This window comes from Alosa pseudoharengus, unplaced genomic scaffold, assembly GCF_046254945.1.
Source record: "Alosa pseudoharengus isolate Yale_2024_CS ecotype anadromous, Long Island Sound unplaced genomic scaffold, YU_APseudo_1.1 YU_APseudo_1.1_scf_24, whole genome shotgun sequence".
Taxonomy (NCBI): Eukaryota; Metazoa; Chordata; class Actinopteri; order Clupeiformes; family Clupeidae; genus Alosa; species Alosa pseudoharengus.
In genome coordinates, this window is record NW_027468689.1 from 20,583,339 (window position 1) to 20,598,657 (window position 15,319).

At 42.3% G+C, this 15,319-nt stretch overlaps 1 protein-coding gene across 1 annotated transcript in view; it reads left to right on the forward strand.

Annotated features, from left to right (window-relative positions):
* Window positions 1–15,319, forward strand: part of LOC143142500 (low-density lipoprotein receptor-related protein 1B-like) — a 252,224-nt gene that overhangs the window by 24,862 nt on the left and 212,043 nt on the right. Inside the window, exon 2 of the mRNA XM_076303422.1 lies at window positions 11,504–11,641. Within this exon, the coding sequence (XP_076159537.1) occupies window positions 11,504–11,641 (138 nt within the window). The remainder of the gene's footprint in view (window positions 1–11,503; window positions 11,642–15,319) is intronic.

The following is a 15,319-nucleotide window of genomic DNA, read 5'->3' on the forward strand; positions in this document are numbered from 1 at the left end:
GTAGGCCAGTTTAAATTAACCCAATGTGAATGAAGAGAAACCATGAGTGGCATAGTTGAAGCATTTTCTTTGTAGTCCCTGCATTCCATTAATTATTTTTTAATAATAATAACACTAAACACAATAACACTCTGACACTGTAAATATAGGCACAGGGCAGCACACCACTGACACTTACACAGAATATAATTGAAACTTCAGGCGCGACTTCTAACACCTTTATTCCAGTTTCAGCACACATAGAGACAAACAGGCACACACACACACACACACACACACACACACACACACACACACACACACACTCACAAACAGACATCTAAGTTCATACCCGATGCTATCCTCACCCTGATATCTGTAATTTGTGTGTGCGTTTGTTTCAAAGATTAACACACAAGAACTCATGTTATTACTCTATACACACTTCAAAGTACCGTATACTGGTATGGGCCCCTATGCATGCAAGTAGGGCGATGGAGGGTGCATAAAAGAATTAGCTGTCATGTCAGGTTTGCGATACTTAAGATGCAGGGAAGTAGAACTTAACAGAAAGTTCCCTTCGCTTTCAACTCCCCTATAGCCAAACAAGCGATGATGCAAAACTGGAAGTTATTGTTTTTTTTTCCTTTCCTGCCTTGCTTGTTTCCTGTCAAGAGCCCCAAAAGAAGAAAGGTGAGCAAAAGGGAAAACGAATCTGATGGGTGCCTTTGAACCAGCGGCTCTTTGGCGGACACCGCTGTCTTCCCCTCCTCAAACGCCGAGCTCTGGGGTTGAATGCTGGTGGCATTACAAAGACACCAGGCTTTCATGAGGATATGTGTCCTGCCCACAAAAAGCAGCAGGGGGGCACAGAGTAGGTCTCGTAATGACTTTAACTCAGCCAGGTGCTACGCACACACACACATACACACACACACACACACACACACACACACACACACACCCCCACACCCCCTACTGTTATGGAAATGCTTGGGCTTGAAAGGCAGGTGCGTAGCCCTGCTCCACCTTTTGACTTCAAGTTGAAATGAAAGCACTTCAGAGCTATCGCTGTCTGCTGATACAAGGCAGATGCCGGTTTGACGTTTGTCTCTAAGAAATTTGGGTGTTATCAAAACTTTGGCTGTTTTGAATTCTTCCTTTTTGCAGTTTCTCCTCTTTAATCTTCATTCACTTCATCTTTTCACTGTTTTCTTCTTCTACTACTTCTTCTTCTTCTTCTTCTTCTTCTTCTTCTTCTTCTTCTTCTTCTTCTTCACATTCTTTGGCTGCTGTCCCAGCTGTTGCAGAACACATTGTTATCCACATGAAGAGTAGCTTGTTTTTTTTTTTCTAGATACAGTTTTCGTGTGTGTGTGTGTGGTGTGAAGTTTTATGAATTGGAAATCAGCATTGTTTGATGGTAGGCTGCATCTTTGAAGAGCAATGACATGGTTTTTGCCTATCCCACAACATTAATGGTATTCAGATTTAAAAATGGATTACAGAGATCAGGAAATGAGCATCTCACATGCTGCAGCAGACATTGGCAGCAGCTATTAAGCAGACTTCAACCCATTCTAACTCTATTGTTTACCTTTGATGGACGCTTCCAATGAAGTGACAGTAGAATCTGATTGACATTTTAATGTGTGTTTTTTCTAATTGGAGATGGCAAAGAGCAGGGATGACATTTTATTCACTGTCTCAACTTGTGTCAGAGAAACGTCTCCAGTTTGAATAGATCCTCTGACACTCCAGGGCAATTAGAGAGAAATGTAATAAGTGGAAATGTCAAGTTTGGCTGGGCTGACAACAAAACAAACTTGTAACAGTTTTTCTTATTATTTCTTTCAGATTGTTGATGTAGATCCATTGTTATTTTTTCTAGGTGTATTATTTAGGGGCTTTGCCCTTATATCTGTCATAAATTCTGCTTCAGTCTTTGTATTTCTCACTGGATTTGATCAGGGCCCCTAGCAATTGCAAAATGGGAAATGCTGCTGATTACATTTATCAACTTGATTTTGGCAGTGCTCATCAGGGGTTCCAAGACATCAGAGCATATTAATTGCCAAAACAAATTAGTTTAAAAGTGAAAAACTAACTAAGCTTACATGCTAGTACACATAGAAAATGAGTAACATATGTATGCTTACACTTTGGCTTTGATGTTTCCTCAAATAATGTTAGCTTGGGTTTGATGTTTCTTTAAATAATGTTAGCTTGGCTGGGGAAGACAGACACCTGCGTTGGGACACCTTTATCTTGCTTAGACACACCTTTAACTACCTAGGCCGCCCAGGTGATATCGATGAGCCAGGTACACATCAGCTCGGTATGATCACAAGTTCTAATGGACACACAACGTTAGTATGTTAGAGATGTATCTTAGTTGAGTCTTATGTTATAAAATGTAGGCCGTACATGCATTAAATACAGTACATTATGCAGTATCATCAACAGAGTTGACACCTTGTAATGCTCATTTTTTATGCATGGAGATTTAGTGTGTAGAAAGAAAAACTTTGTGCAAGGTGTTTCAAGGAAAAAGCTCAGTGTCTTAGGATCAAAAGATTGTCACGTTAAACCGGGGGGAGTGTGTGTTTGATGAAGGCTCTCTGCTTTGGTGTGTGTGGGCCGGCAAGTTCTTAGCTGGAGATCTTGCTAGAAGTTGTGGAAATGATTACGGTGGAAGTCCTGTCTCCACAGGTTTTATCAGAGTCTTAAGTCGTCTACCAATGGCAGATTTTTTGCATACCTTTCCAACGGACGTAAAGCCACAAAAGCCGTGTTTCATTATGCACACTCTCCAAAAACAAGAACGTGGTCTTTGGGGGGGGGGGGTGGACACTCAAAGCTTCTTTCTTGACTTTAAGGAGAAGGGTTGAGCCTGGTATACGGGCTTCGGTTGGATTTCAGGTCTTTAGCGAAAGCATGTCAACTCTCGCTGGTGTGATCACAGCTTTGCGCTGACAGTCAGTGGAGAGGACCTTGTCAGCGCAAACTCGTGGCAGAGCGCTTTTGAGGAACGCGTTTAGCGGAACCTTTCAGGAAAGCTGAGCAGGCCTAGACAGAGCCGGGCCGCGAGTTCAAACATTCTCAGTTATCCAAAGGCAGGGAGGTCAGTCGGGCTTAAAGTCTGTTTATTTTTGAAAGTCACAGATAAATACTTCAAAGTTAATCTTTGGCCTGAACCTGAAATGATTCACTGTGTATGGAAATATTCACATTACTATTTTTAAAACACCAGACCTACATCTTAACATCAAAACACAAATAAATAAACACAGATCATAATATCATCCTCATCATCGTGTTAAAACCATGACAGCTTTCTAAACCTTAACAGGGCTTCAGGGCATTGCAAAAAAAAAACTGTCATGTTTCTTGCCATCCTTATTCACCAGTCATGACTCTTCCATTCTCTTCCTCCATTTCCCCCTCCATCCCTCTCTCCTCGACTACCCAGAAGCCCCTGTGTGTGACGTGGGCGAGTATCTGTGCCATGACCGGCAGACATGTGTGTCTGTGCGGTGGCTCTGTGATGGGGAGGATGACTGCTCAGATGGTTCTGATGAGGGCCCAGACCAATGTGAGTAGTGCGCACACACAAACATAGGCGTCCGCGCGCACACACACACACACACACACACACACACACACACACACACACACACACACACACACACACACACACACACACACACACACACACACACACACACACACAGAGTAATAACTATAGGAGCTAGGCCCGATCAAGCACACAATTACACACACTCACAAACACACACAGACACACACACAGACACACACACACATGCACGCACACACACACACACACACACACTCACGTACAAACACACAGCATCCTTTTTCAACATTGTCCTCCTGTCTTAACATCTCTGTACAACCTTGCCACCCTGCCACATGTTCCTGTTGTCACCTCCGATGCCAGGGCATGGAACGTGTGTGCTGGCATCAAAGGGAAGATGGCAGTCACATATAATATCCTTGCCAGTCACCTCACCACAGCGGGAGGTGTGGTCTTACTGCCATCTGTGGAGGCACGGCACACACTCATAAGAAATGGATGTCATCCTCAGAGCTGGAAAAGAGTTGTGTGAAACCATCACTGCTTTTTGGCTGACCTCTCCCACTCTCTCTCTATCTCTCTCTTTCTCTCTCACTCTTTCTGTCTCTCTCTGTCTCTCTCTCTCTCTGTCTGTCTCTCTCTCTCTCTTTCTCTCTCTCTGTCTATCTCTCTTTCTCTCTCTCTTTTGCTTTTTCATACTTTCAAACTATCCTGTTGTCTGTCATTTCATTGTCATTAAAACTGATTTGTGACCATCTTGCAGGCTTACAATCTCTGCATATATCTCCACAGTCTCAGTGTGAAACTGTTTATTATCCAGAATTACCTATTGATTTGGGGGTGAAATTAGAGCCATTTGCTACTAAAAATTACAGACTAGAATGGCAAAGGAAATCAATCATTGCAGTTGTTTGTTCCTTGTCTGTCCCACCCTTATAGACACAATTAATGGGTAAAGTCGCTAATCACCAAAATCAATTTACAAATAACACAGATTGTTGGGACAGACCTAGTAATCATTCCAGGAATATCATTAGTGCTATATCTTCATATTTGTACTTCATAATGCAATTCTCTGGTCTAGAGTATAGTGCTGACTTTGCAGTAAATTTAAAGTAATATGAATTTTAGTCCTACTCATAAAGTATGTGACAGTTTAATTCAAATAAGGATTCATTTTATGTAAAGATAAAGCTAGAAATAATGGGAAAGTATCTATTATGTATATGTGTATGTTTTTACAAAACCCACACAATCTTTTGAGGACTGGGTTTTTTTAGTAGCCATCACACTTGAGGTCAATTTAAATGGAATATTATCTACACTTCCCACCTCATCTGCACCTTGGTAACATCATTGCTAGACTAACAAATCTATGTGGATGTGGGTCTTTAGGGTGAAATGTTTGTTGGGTTGTCACTTGGAGGAGAGAGCTGATCTGTTTAATGATTTATGTGCTCCTGTTGTCTCATCCAGTAATGATTACCCCCTCCTTCAACTCTCCAAATATGATTTGAGGTTTGAGCAGCAACATCTTAAGACCTTCACAGAGAGCTTTGGCCAATTGCAGTGCAGTATACGGATAATTACTAAACCGACATACCAATTGGCATTTTGTGTTCTATTGCATGTGGGTTCTCGCAATGGAGGGTCCTGTTTCATGGATGTGTCATCCCACCGGGTAGTCTAGCTGACACTTTGTAGACATGTCTTTTTTGATGACAAGCACTTAAAGCTCTGACAGCAGCTTGTCTTTTGTGTTCATTGGAGATGTGTTTTATGTGTGTGCGTGTGTGTGTGTGCGTGCGTGTGTGCGTGCGTGTATGTGTGTGTGTGTGTGTGGGTGTGTGGGTGCGTGGGTGGGTGTGCAGGCGTTTGTTGTTTCTCTTCAGCATTTTTCTCCTAACCACTACATCTTGTTGCAATGTTCCAAACAGTCTGGCTAATCAACCACTGCTTGATTTCACTCGGTTTCTAAATATGGAGGAGTTGTGATTTGCACAGCATATATGTCAACATCAAAGCTAGGTAAGGTTTTAATAATTTAAGCACTAAAGTTTAGATAGCGTATCATATGCCACTTTGTGCAGTTTAATATTGACATAATTCCATATGCAGTGTTTACGTACAGTAACTGAACAGAAAACAAAACTATAGAATCATTTCTAGTCTCTGAAGTTTGACAGTGTTTGATAGCATCTGCAGTTGTTTTTATTTGTGTTTATGTTTATACACTCATAGCAGCAGATGCTGGGTGTCCAGGATGAAGGCCAGATCCAAGACAGGCCCTTGCCAGAATCAACTGCTCTGTGTGTGTGTGTGTGTGTGTGTGTGTGTGTGTGTGTGTGTGTGTGTGTGTCTGTGCGCTGCTTGTTTTTATACCCCCGAAGCCATAATCACCCGTGTCATCAGAAGTCTGTGCACAGTGTGGCGCGGCGCTCCAGATAGCGAGAGGAAGATAAGCACTGGCGTGTTCCTTAAAGTCAGTTTACTGAGGGTGACTTTCCCAGCTCTTTCCACATAAAAATAAATGACTTGTAAACGTATCTATTCCCCCTGAGAAACGGCACCTGGGAAAGGGTTTGTGGGTGTAATGTTGCATAGCGCTTTTGTCGAGAACGTGAAGGACGGAACCCGCATGGATGCTGGCGTCTCTGAACACAGAGAATGTCTCCAGCCTGAGTTAACCTGGGGGTAGAGGGGAGCGGCTCAACCCTGGGGATAAAAGCAGCCACCTTAATGTGATCAAGGATTGGCTACTGCACACCTTTTTTTGCTGTGCTATTGGAGAGAAAAAAAAGGAAAGTTTTGCACCCCAGCATTTTGTATAGATCATTATTCATTTCCATTCAGCTCTGTCCCCCCTAGGGGCTCCCTGGTTAATTTAGCTGCCCCGGAAATGCATATTTACCTCCAGGAACTGCGTTGGGCGCCAAAGCTGGGGGGATTTGGGAAATAATCCCCTTTAATTTCTCCGGCAGCCATTCAGTCATGGCTGGTTTCGCTTCCCGTTGTTCCTGTGACTGCGGCCATCTGCTGAGAGCAGAGAAACAAGCAAACACGCGCGCGAGAGAGAGAGAGAGGCAGAGGCAACACCCGACTCGATACTGACTCGGCTGCCTCGTCAACTTACCCGCTCCGCCATCCGTCTTGCCAGCTTCTGAGGGGCTTCAAAAGCAAATTAACGAATTTAAAAACGGCTTCTTCTGCATGATTGTGTTTTAACAGAGCATTGCTAAGCACCTGGAATGCTAATACAAAGAACTGCAGATGATTTGTGTGTGTGTGTGTTTGTGTGTGTGTGAGTGTATGTGTGTGTGTGTGTGTGTGTGTTTGTGCGTGTATGTGTAAAGGTGGTGAAGTGAGAGCTCTTAGAATAGAAGAATGCATGAGTGGTACAAAGCCTTTTGAATACACTGTGTATCTACACAATAAATGACAAATTGTTCATATGCACACATTTCCATTTCACAATCACATTTTTTTTAAAGCTTCTTTTCAGGCTTTTGAAATCACATTCTATAAAGCTTTTTTCAGGCTGTTGAAATGAATTGTATAATTGATTAAAACACCTCATTACACAGACCCAGGTGATGCGTTCAATCTGGCTCTTTTTGGAGGGAAATTAATTTCTCATCTTACGCACAGGCACAGTAAGGGTCCTTAAACAAGCTTGCTGAGGCATTTAGATACCAGGAAGCCTGTCTCCCATGGGTGATATTGCACATAATGCATAGCTGTGTGTTTTGACACAAGCTATATTAAACTCCAAATTTGATACGCGACAATAAACAAGCGCTGGCTTTGAGGGAGACTAGTGTGTTTGGCTCTGTGTTGAGTTGCGGTGGTGCAGCAAATGCAGCTCCAGCTGAACCTGATACTGCTTGAAGAGTCCTGAGGGCCATGCTAAGAGTCACTTAGCTTTGGCTGGCAAGGCCGCAACGCCAGGTATGGTATGAGGAGTCCGTGGGAACATACACACACAGGCAAGCTTGCTTCACAGAGTAGCACTTTTATTTCTCCCTGGAGTATGAGATATTACACTGGAAGCATTATCTCTCTCTCTCTCTCTCTCTCTTTCTCTCTCTTTCTCCCTCTTCCCCTTTTCCTCTCTCTGTCTTTTACTCAAATCCTTATCATTTACTTAACCAAGTGCAACACGGTGGAATTTGAGGGTGGTCATGCTTGGCCCCCCGATGAACAGATACATACCCCCCATCCTCAACCCCCATCACCACACACACACTCATAAACAACAAACTCAACACACATTCAAATACCTTCCGATTAACAGCCAGTGTGTATTGTTTATTCGATGTAATATAGAAAGACTCTGGTTTGACAGCAGGGTTGTGCACAATTCGAATTGCAATTCTGCTTCCTGTTTGCTACCTCAATTGAAATGCAAGTGAAATTCAAGAAATGAATTGGAATTTAAGAGCCAGTTTCAATTCAATTCTGGAATTTTGCACAAGCCTGTTTGACAGTCATATATAAATGCAATTCATCATACTTAAGTTGTGTTGATATTTCAGAGTAAAAATGTGCATAATTATGGAGCTACTCAGGGTGCAAACATAATCCATTCAATCAAAAAAAATGGCAGCAAAACTAATTGCAGTGGAGGGGGTCCCACCATTTGAAGCCTCGCTCCCTCTCTCTCTTTCTGTCCAGAGCCCACATAATAAATTCAAGCTGGTTGGCAATCGTTTAATTTTAATCATTAATTCATTGCAGTTCCACAGTTCCACAACATCATAACCGGCCCCCACCACCACCCCCACCCTTCCCTTCCGACAACTACAAAATTAAGCATCTCTCCGCATCCTCTCAGTGTGGTGCATTCTGGGAACTTGTCAGTGCAAGATGCTGAGCAGGGTGCATTGTCACCTTGTAGCAGTAGCAGCACGCCCCAAAATAACAGCCATGGGGGTGGCATCTGCCTCCGAAAGGCTTGTTACGCTTTGCGACTTAGTTTGAGAGTTTTCATTCGAGGCCGCTCATCCGTGCTCGGGCAGGCTGGGTGGTTGACGGGGGGACGTGGTTGGGAGTGATATATAAATAACTAGATAAATAAATGGCGATTCCCCATTCGGAGTGTTCATATGAAGTCATATTTCAACTGTTAAACGCCAGCTGTGTGCCAACGCGAAGCTGCACACGCTGAATATTCATTCCCCTAATCATGTTAGATTAGGATGTAATCCATCCGCAAAGTGAGGACGAGTGAGCAGAAGATGACACTTCCGCTTGCGTTTATCAAAAAAAGAAAGGAAAAGAAAAGAGAGAAAGAAGTGCTCTGATCTTGTGCACAAGTTCTGTGTTGACTTATTCCTCTACAAAGTGAGAAAAGCCTATTTTTATTAATGAATGCAGTATCCATCTAGCATAAGATAATGATGATGCCAGCTAGTGCAGTTGCCACTCTTTACTGCTTACAGACCATGCTGTTATATTACATGTTTTGCTCATATTATAATTATTGGGTGTCCATGGATGCTTCTCTATTCGTATTAGAAAAGTGTACAGTGCGGTTAAACGTCCTTTGTATTGTTGAATCTCTATTTTACACAAAGCTGTTTTTAGTAGACTTAGCAATGGAAAAGCCATCCTAAGGGCCATGTCAAAGAATGTGCTGATTGTCTCACTGATGAGGGGATGACCTGCTGTCTTAGTACGTGTTGTACTAGTGTGAACAAACTGAGCTGATTGAACATTGCGACATAAAATTTATATTTTTTCATATAGACATATAAATCTGTCATAGGACTATATTCCTGTACATAAGACACTGAAAAGGAAGCTAAACAACAGTATGAATATCTGGCTCGGAAAAAGTTAGTTAATAGATAATAATGTTGAATAAATGATCTGTAATGAAGTTCAGTGCTGACGACCTTAATGATTAGCGATGGTATTATCACTGAATTTGACCAACTGCTGGATACTGAATAATTAAAAAGATACTACCATGCTGTTCATAAATGAAATCCTAGTTGAATTTGCTTGCCCGTTGCCTCAAACATTGTCCTTATTTGGCATATTTATTATTGTGTTGTGGCAGTGTAGAAGGAAGGAGGAACAAAACAAAACAAAACAAATGTGTTGCCAATTGGTAGTACAAAATAACTATTCCTGATGTGGTCTTGCATTATAATGATGTGTTGTTATTGAACAAATATAATCAAGATTTGTTTAATTTTGTCATTTTAATTTTTGTGTCATTTTTGAACACTGAATTTTAAGAAAGGGAGCATGTAAATTATGAAATAAATTATTGTTAGCATATTGCTGGACATTTTGAATTGTGATGACCTCTCAGACTACTTCTTGTGGGGAAGCTACAGTCAATTGCACCAATCACCCTCAGGAATCATATGAAAAATTACATCAATCATTTAAGCTATTCCGAATTAACCTGTGATCACTTACAATCTCTCTTTCATCTTTCCAGCATTGAGTATAGCCGTGGATGCATTAAGCAGTTTAAAGAGAACACCTTGCCAACTGCACGGCACACAGCAGTTTCTAGATTCTAAATCATATATTCAGCATTCATTTATCAATGGAATATAATATAGGCCTAGGCAGACGATCAGTCTCTGCTGGCAAAAAAAAAAAAAAAACGCAACAGAACTAACAGTGAGTGCAGTATAACAGCGAGTGGAAGGAGACATCTGACCCCAGCATCTGCCAGAGATACCAAATGTCCTTATTCATAGGAAACATGATATTGATAAGCAGAAAGATTTAGTTTAAAACTCCCTTGTGCAGAGCAATTATTCTCTCACAATCTGTGTGCCAATATCTTCATCTTTGTGTTACCTCTATATGAACATGTTTATGAACTGTGTGCCAATATCTTTGTCTTTGTGGCTGGAGGGCTGGTTCATATACAGGTAACATCAAGCTAACCACGAACACAAACTACTGCTTTGAGTAGTTTAGAGATACAGCCTAAATTGCCATGGCAAAATGCCACATTTCATAGTATGGGTCAATCGGCAAGTTACATCATACGTCACTAAGTAACCTTGCTGCGAAGTACGGCCCACAAGGGCTTGCAGCACCGTGGGTGTTGTGTTGACATGGTCTACCTATGCTGAACTGCAGGGATTTCTTTTTTTAATGGTAAACTTCACCAGCAAGGGAGCAGACACAAAGGGGGAGGGAATTTGAAAGTAGTTTTCACATGTGTTAAATTAGACATGATCGTCATGCTGAGATCAGGAAAGTGGAGCAGAGATCCACTCGGGGAGCCTTGGTGGAGTCCTGTGGGTGTGATTGAGACCACGGCAACGGCAGCAGCAGCAGCACGCACACACTCACACACACACACACTCACTCACACACACACACACACACACACACACACACATACACGTGCACATACACACGCACATTGCTAAGAAGATGGTTTAGGGGAGATAGGGGAGAGTAGAGGGAAATGCATAGTGCCAACATGTGTGTATATACAGATAGTAAGGCTGTGTGCTTATAACTGATTCTGGTGTGGTCACAGAGTTTCAAAGGGTCTACATACAGTATCTTGGAAACAAGAGTGCCTGTATGTTCTTTGCTCTGTGGTTTTGGTCAGCAGTGTATTTGCAACGATTTAAACAATGCAATGTCAACAGTTTCCTTTTGAAAGCATCATACAAAGTACACAGGTCATTTAGCATGGAGAGGTTTTTGAAGGCATTTATTTAACAGCTCCCTGCCAGACACTCAGCTAAACACCACTATTAATTTTCTGTCTGACTGAACATGTGCTGTTCACTGATGGTTTGGTCCCAAACAAAACACTTTGCTGAGGCATGAAGAATGTCTCTGATCATAAAACAATTGTGCTTAGCAGTGTGTTCACAAATTTTCCTTCTCAACTAACCAATTTCTATGTGCTTGTTTATTTGTTTTGTGCTGTAGGTTCTGGGGAAGTAGTGCTGAAATGTCCACTCAATCACATACAGTGCATAGGCACGAAGAAGTGCATTCACTTCAACAAGCTTTGTGACGGAGCTCTGGACTGCGAGGATGGCTACGACGAAGGAGTCCACTGTCGAGGTACATTATGGTCCAGTTCTGTCATTGTAGGGAATGCTGACCAAGATACAGTGCTTAACACAGTAACAGCTGAGTTGAAGTGGCTGAAAAAATATGAAATATAGAAGATGGTGAGGTGATGGTTTTTCAGCAATTCTAAATCCAAGTTTTAATTGGTGTAGTTCATTTTTTAAAGGAAGATTAAGTTTAATCAGATTAGGTTAATGTCTTGGGGACTGTGTGTGTGTGTGTCCTCTTTATGTCCTCTGAACACATTGGGCCGACTCTTGCGCACACACGGGGTGTGAGACGTTACAGTAGTAGTCCGTATCTACCAGGGATTGCCTGTGGTCACGACGATCGCGGCTGCCATCGTGACGAGGCACCTGCTGGGGATGCGACACCCACGGAGACCTCATCCTCGTCCCTCCCATAGAGAGCCCCCCCCCCCCTCCCCCCCAGTAGAGTAGTCCAATACCCAGTCTTTTCCTACATGGGCCCACAGGGAGCCTACAGCACCAGTAACAGCAGCAGCCGCAGCAGTGGCATGGACTCTGCCTGTCTCAGAGCTGGGGAAACCAAAGGGAAACAGACTGTCCCCTCCGCCAGTAGCTAATTAGAACTCCATCCTGAGCGGCGGCTAGCATATGTGTGCACAGTGTGTATTCACAGCAGTTTACGTTAAGGTGCTGTCAACATTATGCCTCCAAAGGGTTTCATTAAGGCTGGTTAGACTGCACAGTGCATACTCTATTTGTGCAGGTATGTGAGGTGAATATTCATATAGAATCAAACAACACTTTAATTTACATTGTACTGAATTCTATGTGATTAGGCCTATAATTATGAAGTATTTATTCTGAGCTGTTTATGTTTCAGTGACAGCCTTATCACTACAAGCTGGTTAGTAGATAATCTAGCATAGTATCATCAAGAATATAGCAAAAATGCAATATGTGAGACCAAGGCAACAACCAGTTGAAAGACATTAAAGTCAATGTTCCCTGGTCATAGAATCTTTAATTTTACCATTTTATTTTCTCCATATCCCAGGACCTTCTTATGTAAGAGTTTCTCTGTATGGCATGATGTCTACAATGTCCACTTTAGGGCTGTGTGAACTGCACGCCAGCCTTGTTGACCGGTTTGTTGCTATCAGATATATAATGCACATGAGAATCATTAATCATTTATATAGCGCTACAATGAAGGCCGTAATCCAACTTGAAGTCTTAAAACTTGAAAAAGTGACTCAATTTGGTGGATGTGTAGATTGGAAACAGGTGGTGGGGTGATTTGTTGGCGGGCGTGGGGGCTAGGGTATAGATGTCTGCAGGATCTTCGAGCACTCGGGGACATGATGTTGCATGGCTTGAAACCTGCGAAATATACGTCCCTAATCACTCCCAGTTCTGGGATTCCCTCCACGCCCAGTTGGCACATTAATTCACACAGTTCATATGCTTCACATAGCTCTGAGCTCATAAAATACTGAACTGACCAAAATGGCTTGGCCTGACAGGGCTTTAGAGGCTTTACACAAAGGGTTGCGTGTTGGAGCTGCATGAACTGCATTGCTCCCTTATGGGAGAAAGCGCTTGTCTTGTTTCTGTGTTCAACGACATCACACAGAGTTGATTAGGAGGGTTCGGTGACAATGGATGTATTCACCAGAGTCTGTCTCTCTTTGGAGAACCTTATGGGCTAGTTGTCATGTTCCAACAATTTGTTTTATTGCATTTATTTATTTATTATTTTCCACATTATGCATCTGTCGATTGGACCACAACCGAGTTCTGTGAAATGACTGTTGAATATAGGACACCAGAAAAAAAAATAAGTTGGATTAACCCAAAAGGGTGAAATAGAAAAGTTTTCCCTCACCCTCTTCAATGAGCATACATGACAGCTCATGCAAAATGCCTTCATGTGGACTATATAGGGACTAGCCCCTTATTCTCTCTTCCCTTTTACTAGCAAGAGAGAGAGAGAGAGAGAGAGAGAGAAAGAGCCCTTATGAATTATTTATTTGGGTGCACCAGAACCAAGGGACTGTAAGCGAAGAAATGTATTGTGGACTCAAATTGCCTCTCTCAGCCATGTAGCTAAACAGTCCACCGTGGACTTCAGACGCATCCTGGGTGTGTGGAAGCTTGTTAAGAAAAAAAAATCTGCATTTCAGAGCCCGTTTTAGATGTGATTGTCCAATTAGAGCTGTCCCTCCTACGCTCGACCACAGGTGCTTACGGAAACAATGGCTGACGCATAGGCAGACATATGGCGCCATATGCGCCCAGAGACCGAGATGAAGTCTGAACAAACACCGAGCGTGCAATAGTGCAGCCTTCAAATGTACACTTTACTTTGTTCGGGGAACATGTCACATGTAATTCTCAGAGGAAATCTGAGAAAGTGAGAAGATGTTGTGTCAGCACAGGATTTTTATACACACAGCAGGGGTCTAATACACTAATGAGGACTATCTAATGGAGACATTAGACAAATCATTCTCTCAGAGAAGCTGCCAAATCCCTCCATTATGACCTTGAGAAAAGCATGGTCCACCTAATTACAAGTTTTGATTCTTTCTTCGGAATCACAACGGTTGCAGAGGTTAATGGTCCTCATTAGTGTTCGAGTACAGGCTGATTAGACTAAATCTAAATTTTTATTTGATAATATAATGAGAACTTGACGCTTTCTTTTTTTCTTGTGGTTTACAGTGCCAGCATTGAGTAACTGCTGTGGGTTGAAACTTCCTCTCCGCTCCCTCCTTGGTGGGTTGCGAAGCCTTTGGGGCATTGTTTTGTCAGTGAGAAATGCACATGGCCCGTAGGTGACCACTGCCGCGCTCAAGGGATTTAAGCAAATAGAATAAAAGTGGCTGTGGTTGCCAGTGGCACGATGGTGCCTCGCTGGCTCCTTTTTTCTCACTGTGAAGATTCATGATTCACAGCTCCAGAATGATTCATGAGGAACCCAAAAAGTGATCAGTGTGATTTTTTCTTCTTCTAGGCAACAGGCATGCAACTGCATGCAATAGACTATAGCACAGACAAAATACAAAGAAGATGACACTGAATGAAGCAGTGAGCATGTACTTGTTAAACATTGAAATGTCTTTAATTAGATATATTGTTTTGTTCATGTGAATACTGCAAAACATATATATCTGATTTATATTTAAGTGACACTTAGATATGAATAGGAGAAACAGCTTAGTTTTGTATAAGATTTAGTCAGGAAAATGGTTTCGCCTTGTTATGACCAGGGAATCTGTAATGCAGTTTTCAATGTTCCAGTTTAGAAAAGGCTTAACATTTCAATGACCAGAAAATCTGTAATACAGGAGAATATATATCTCCTTGACCAGATGATCTGTATTATACAGCCGCTTTTATATAGATGTGATGTGAATGGTTTTTGTGACGTCAGAATGCATATTCATACTGATCTTCTTTGACTCAGCATATCAGATATCCCATCATGCATTTGTGCTGTCCCATCATGCTTTAGCGGCTGACATCCCACTGCCCTCAGTCTGGTGCTAGAGGTGTGGCTGCCGTGATCCTCACAAAGTCGTGGGCGTCCTTGGTGAAAATGGGAGGCCGTTTAATTTCCATAAAACGTCCATCCAGTCTTTTGTCTTTTCGAATTTACTGTGTAATCACTCAGTTGCCCACCCCCCCCCCCATACAT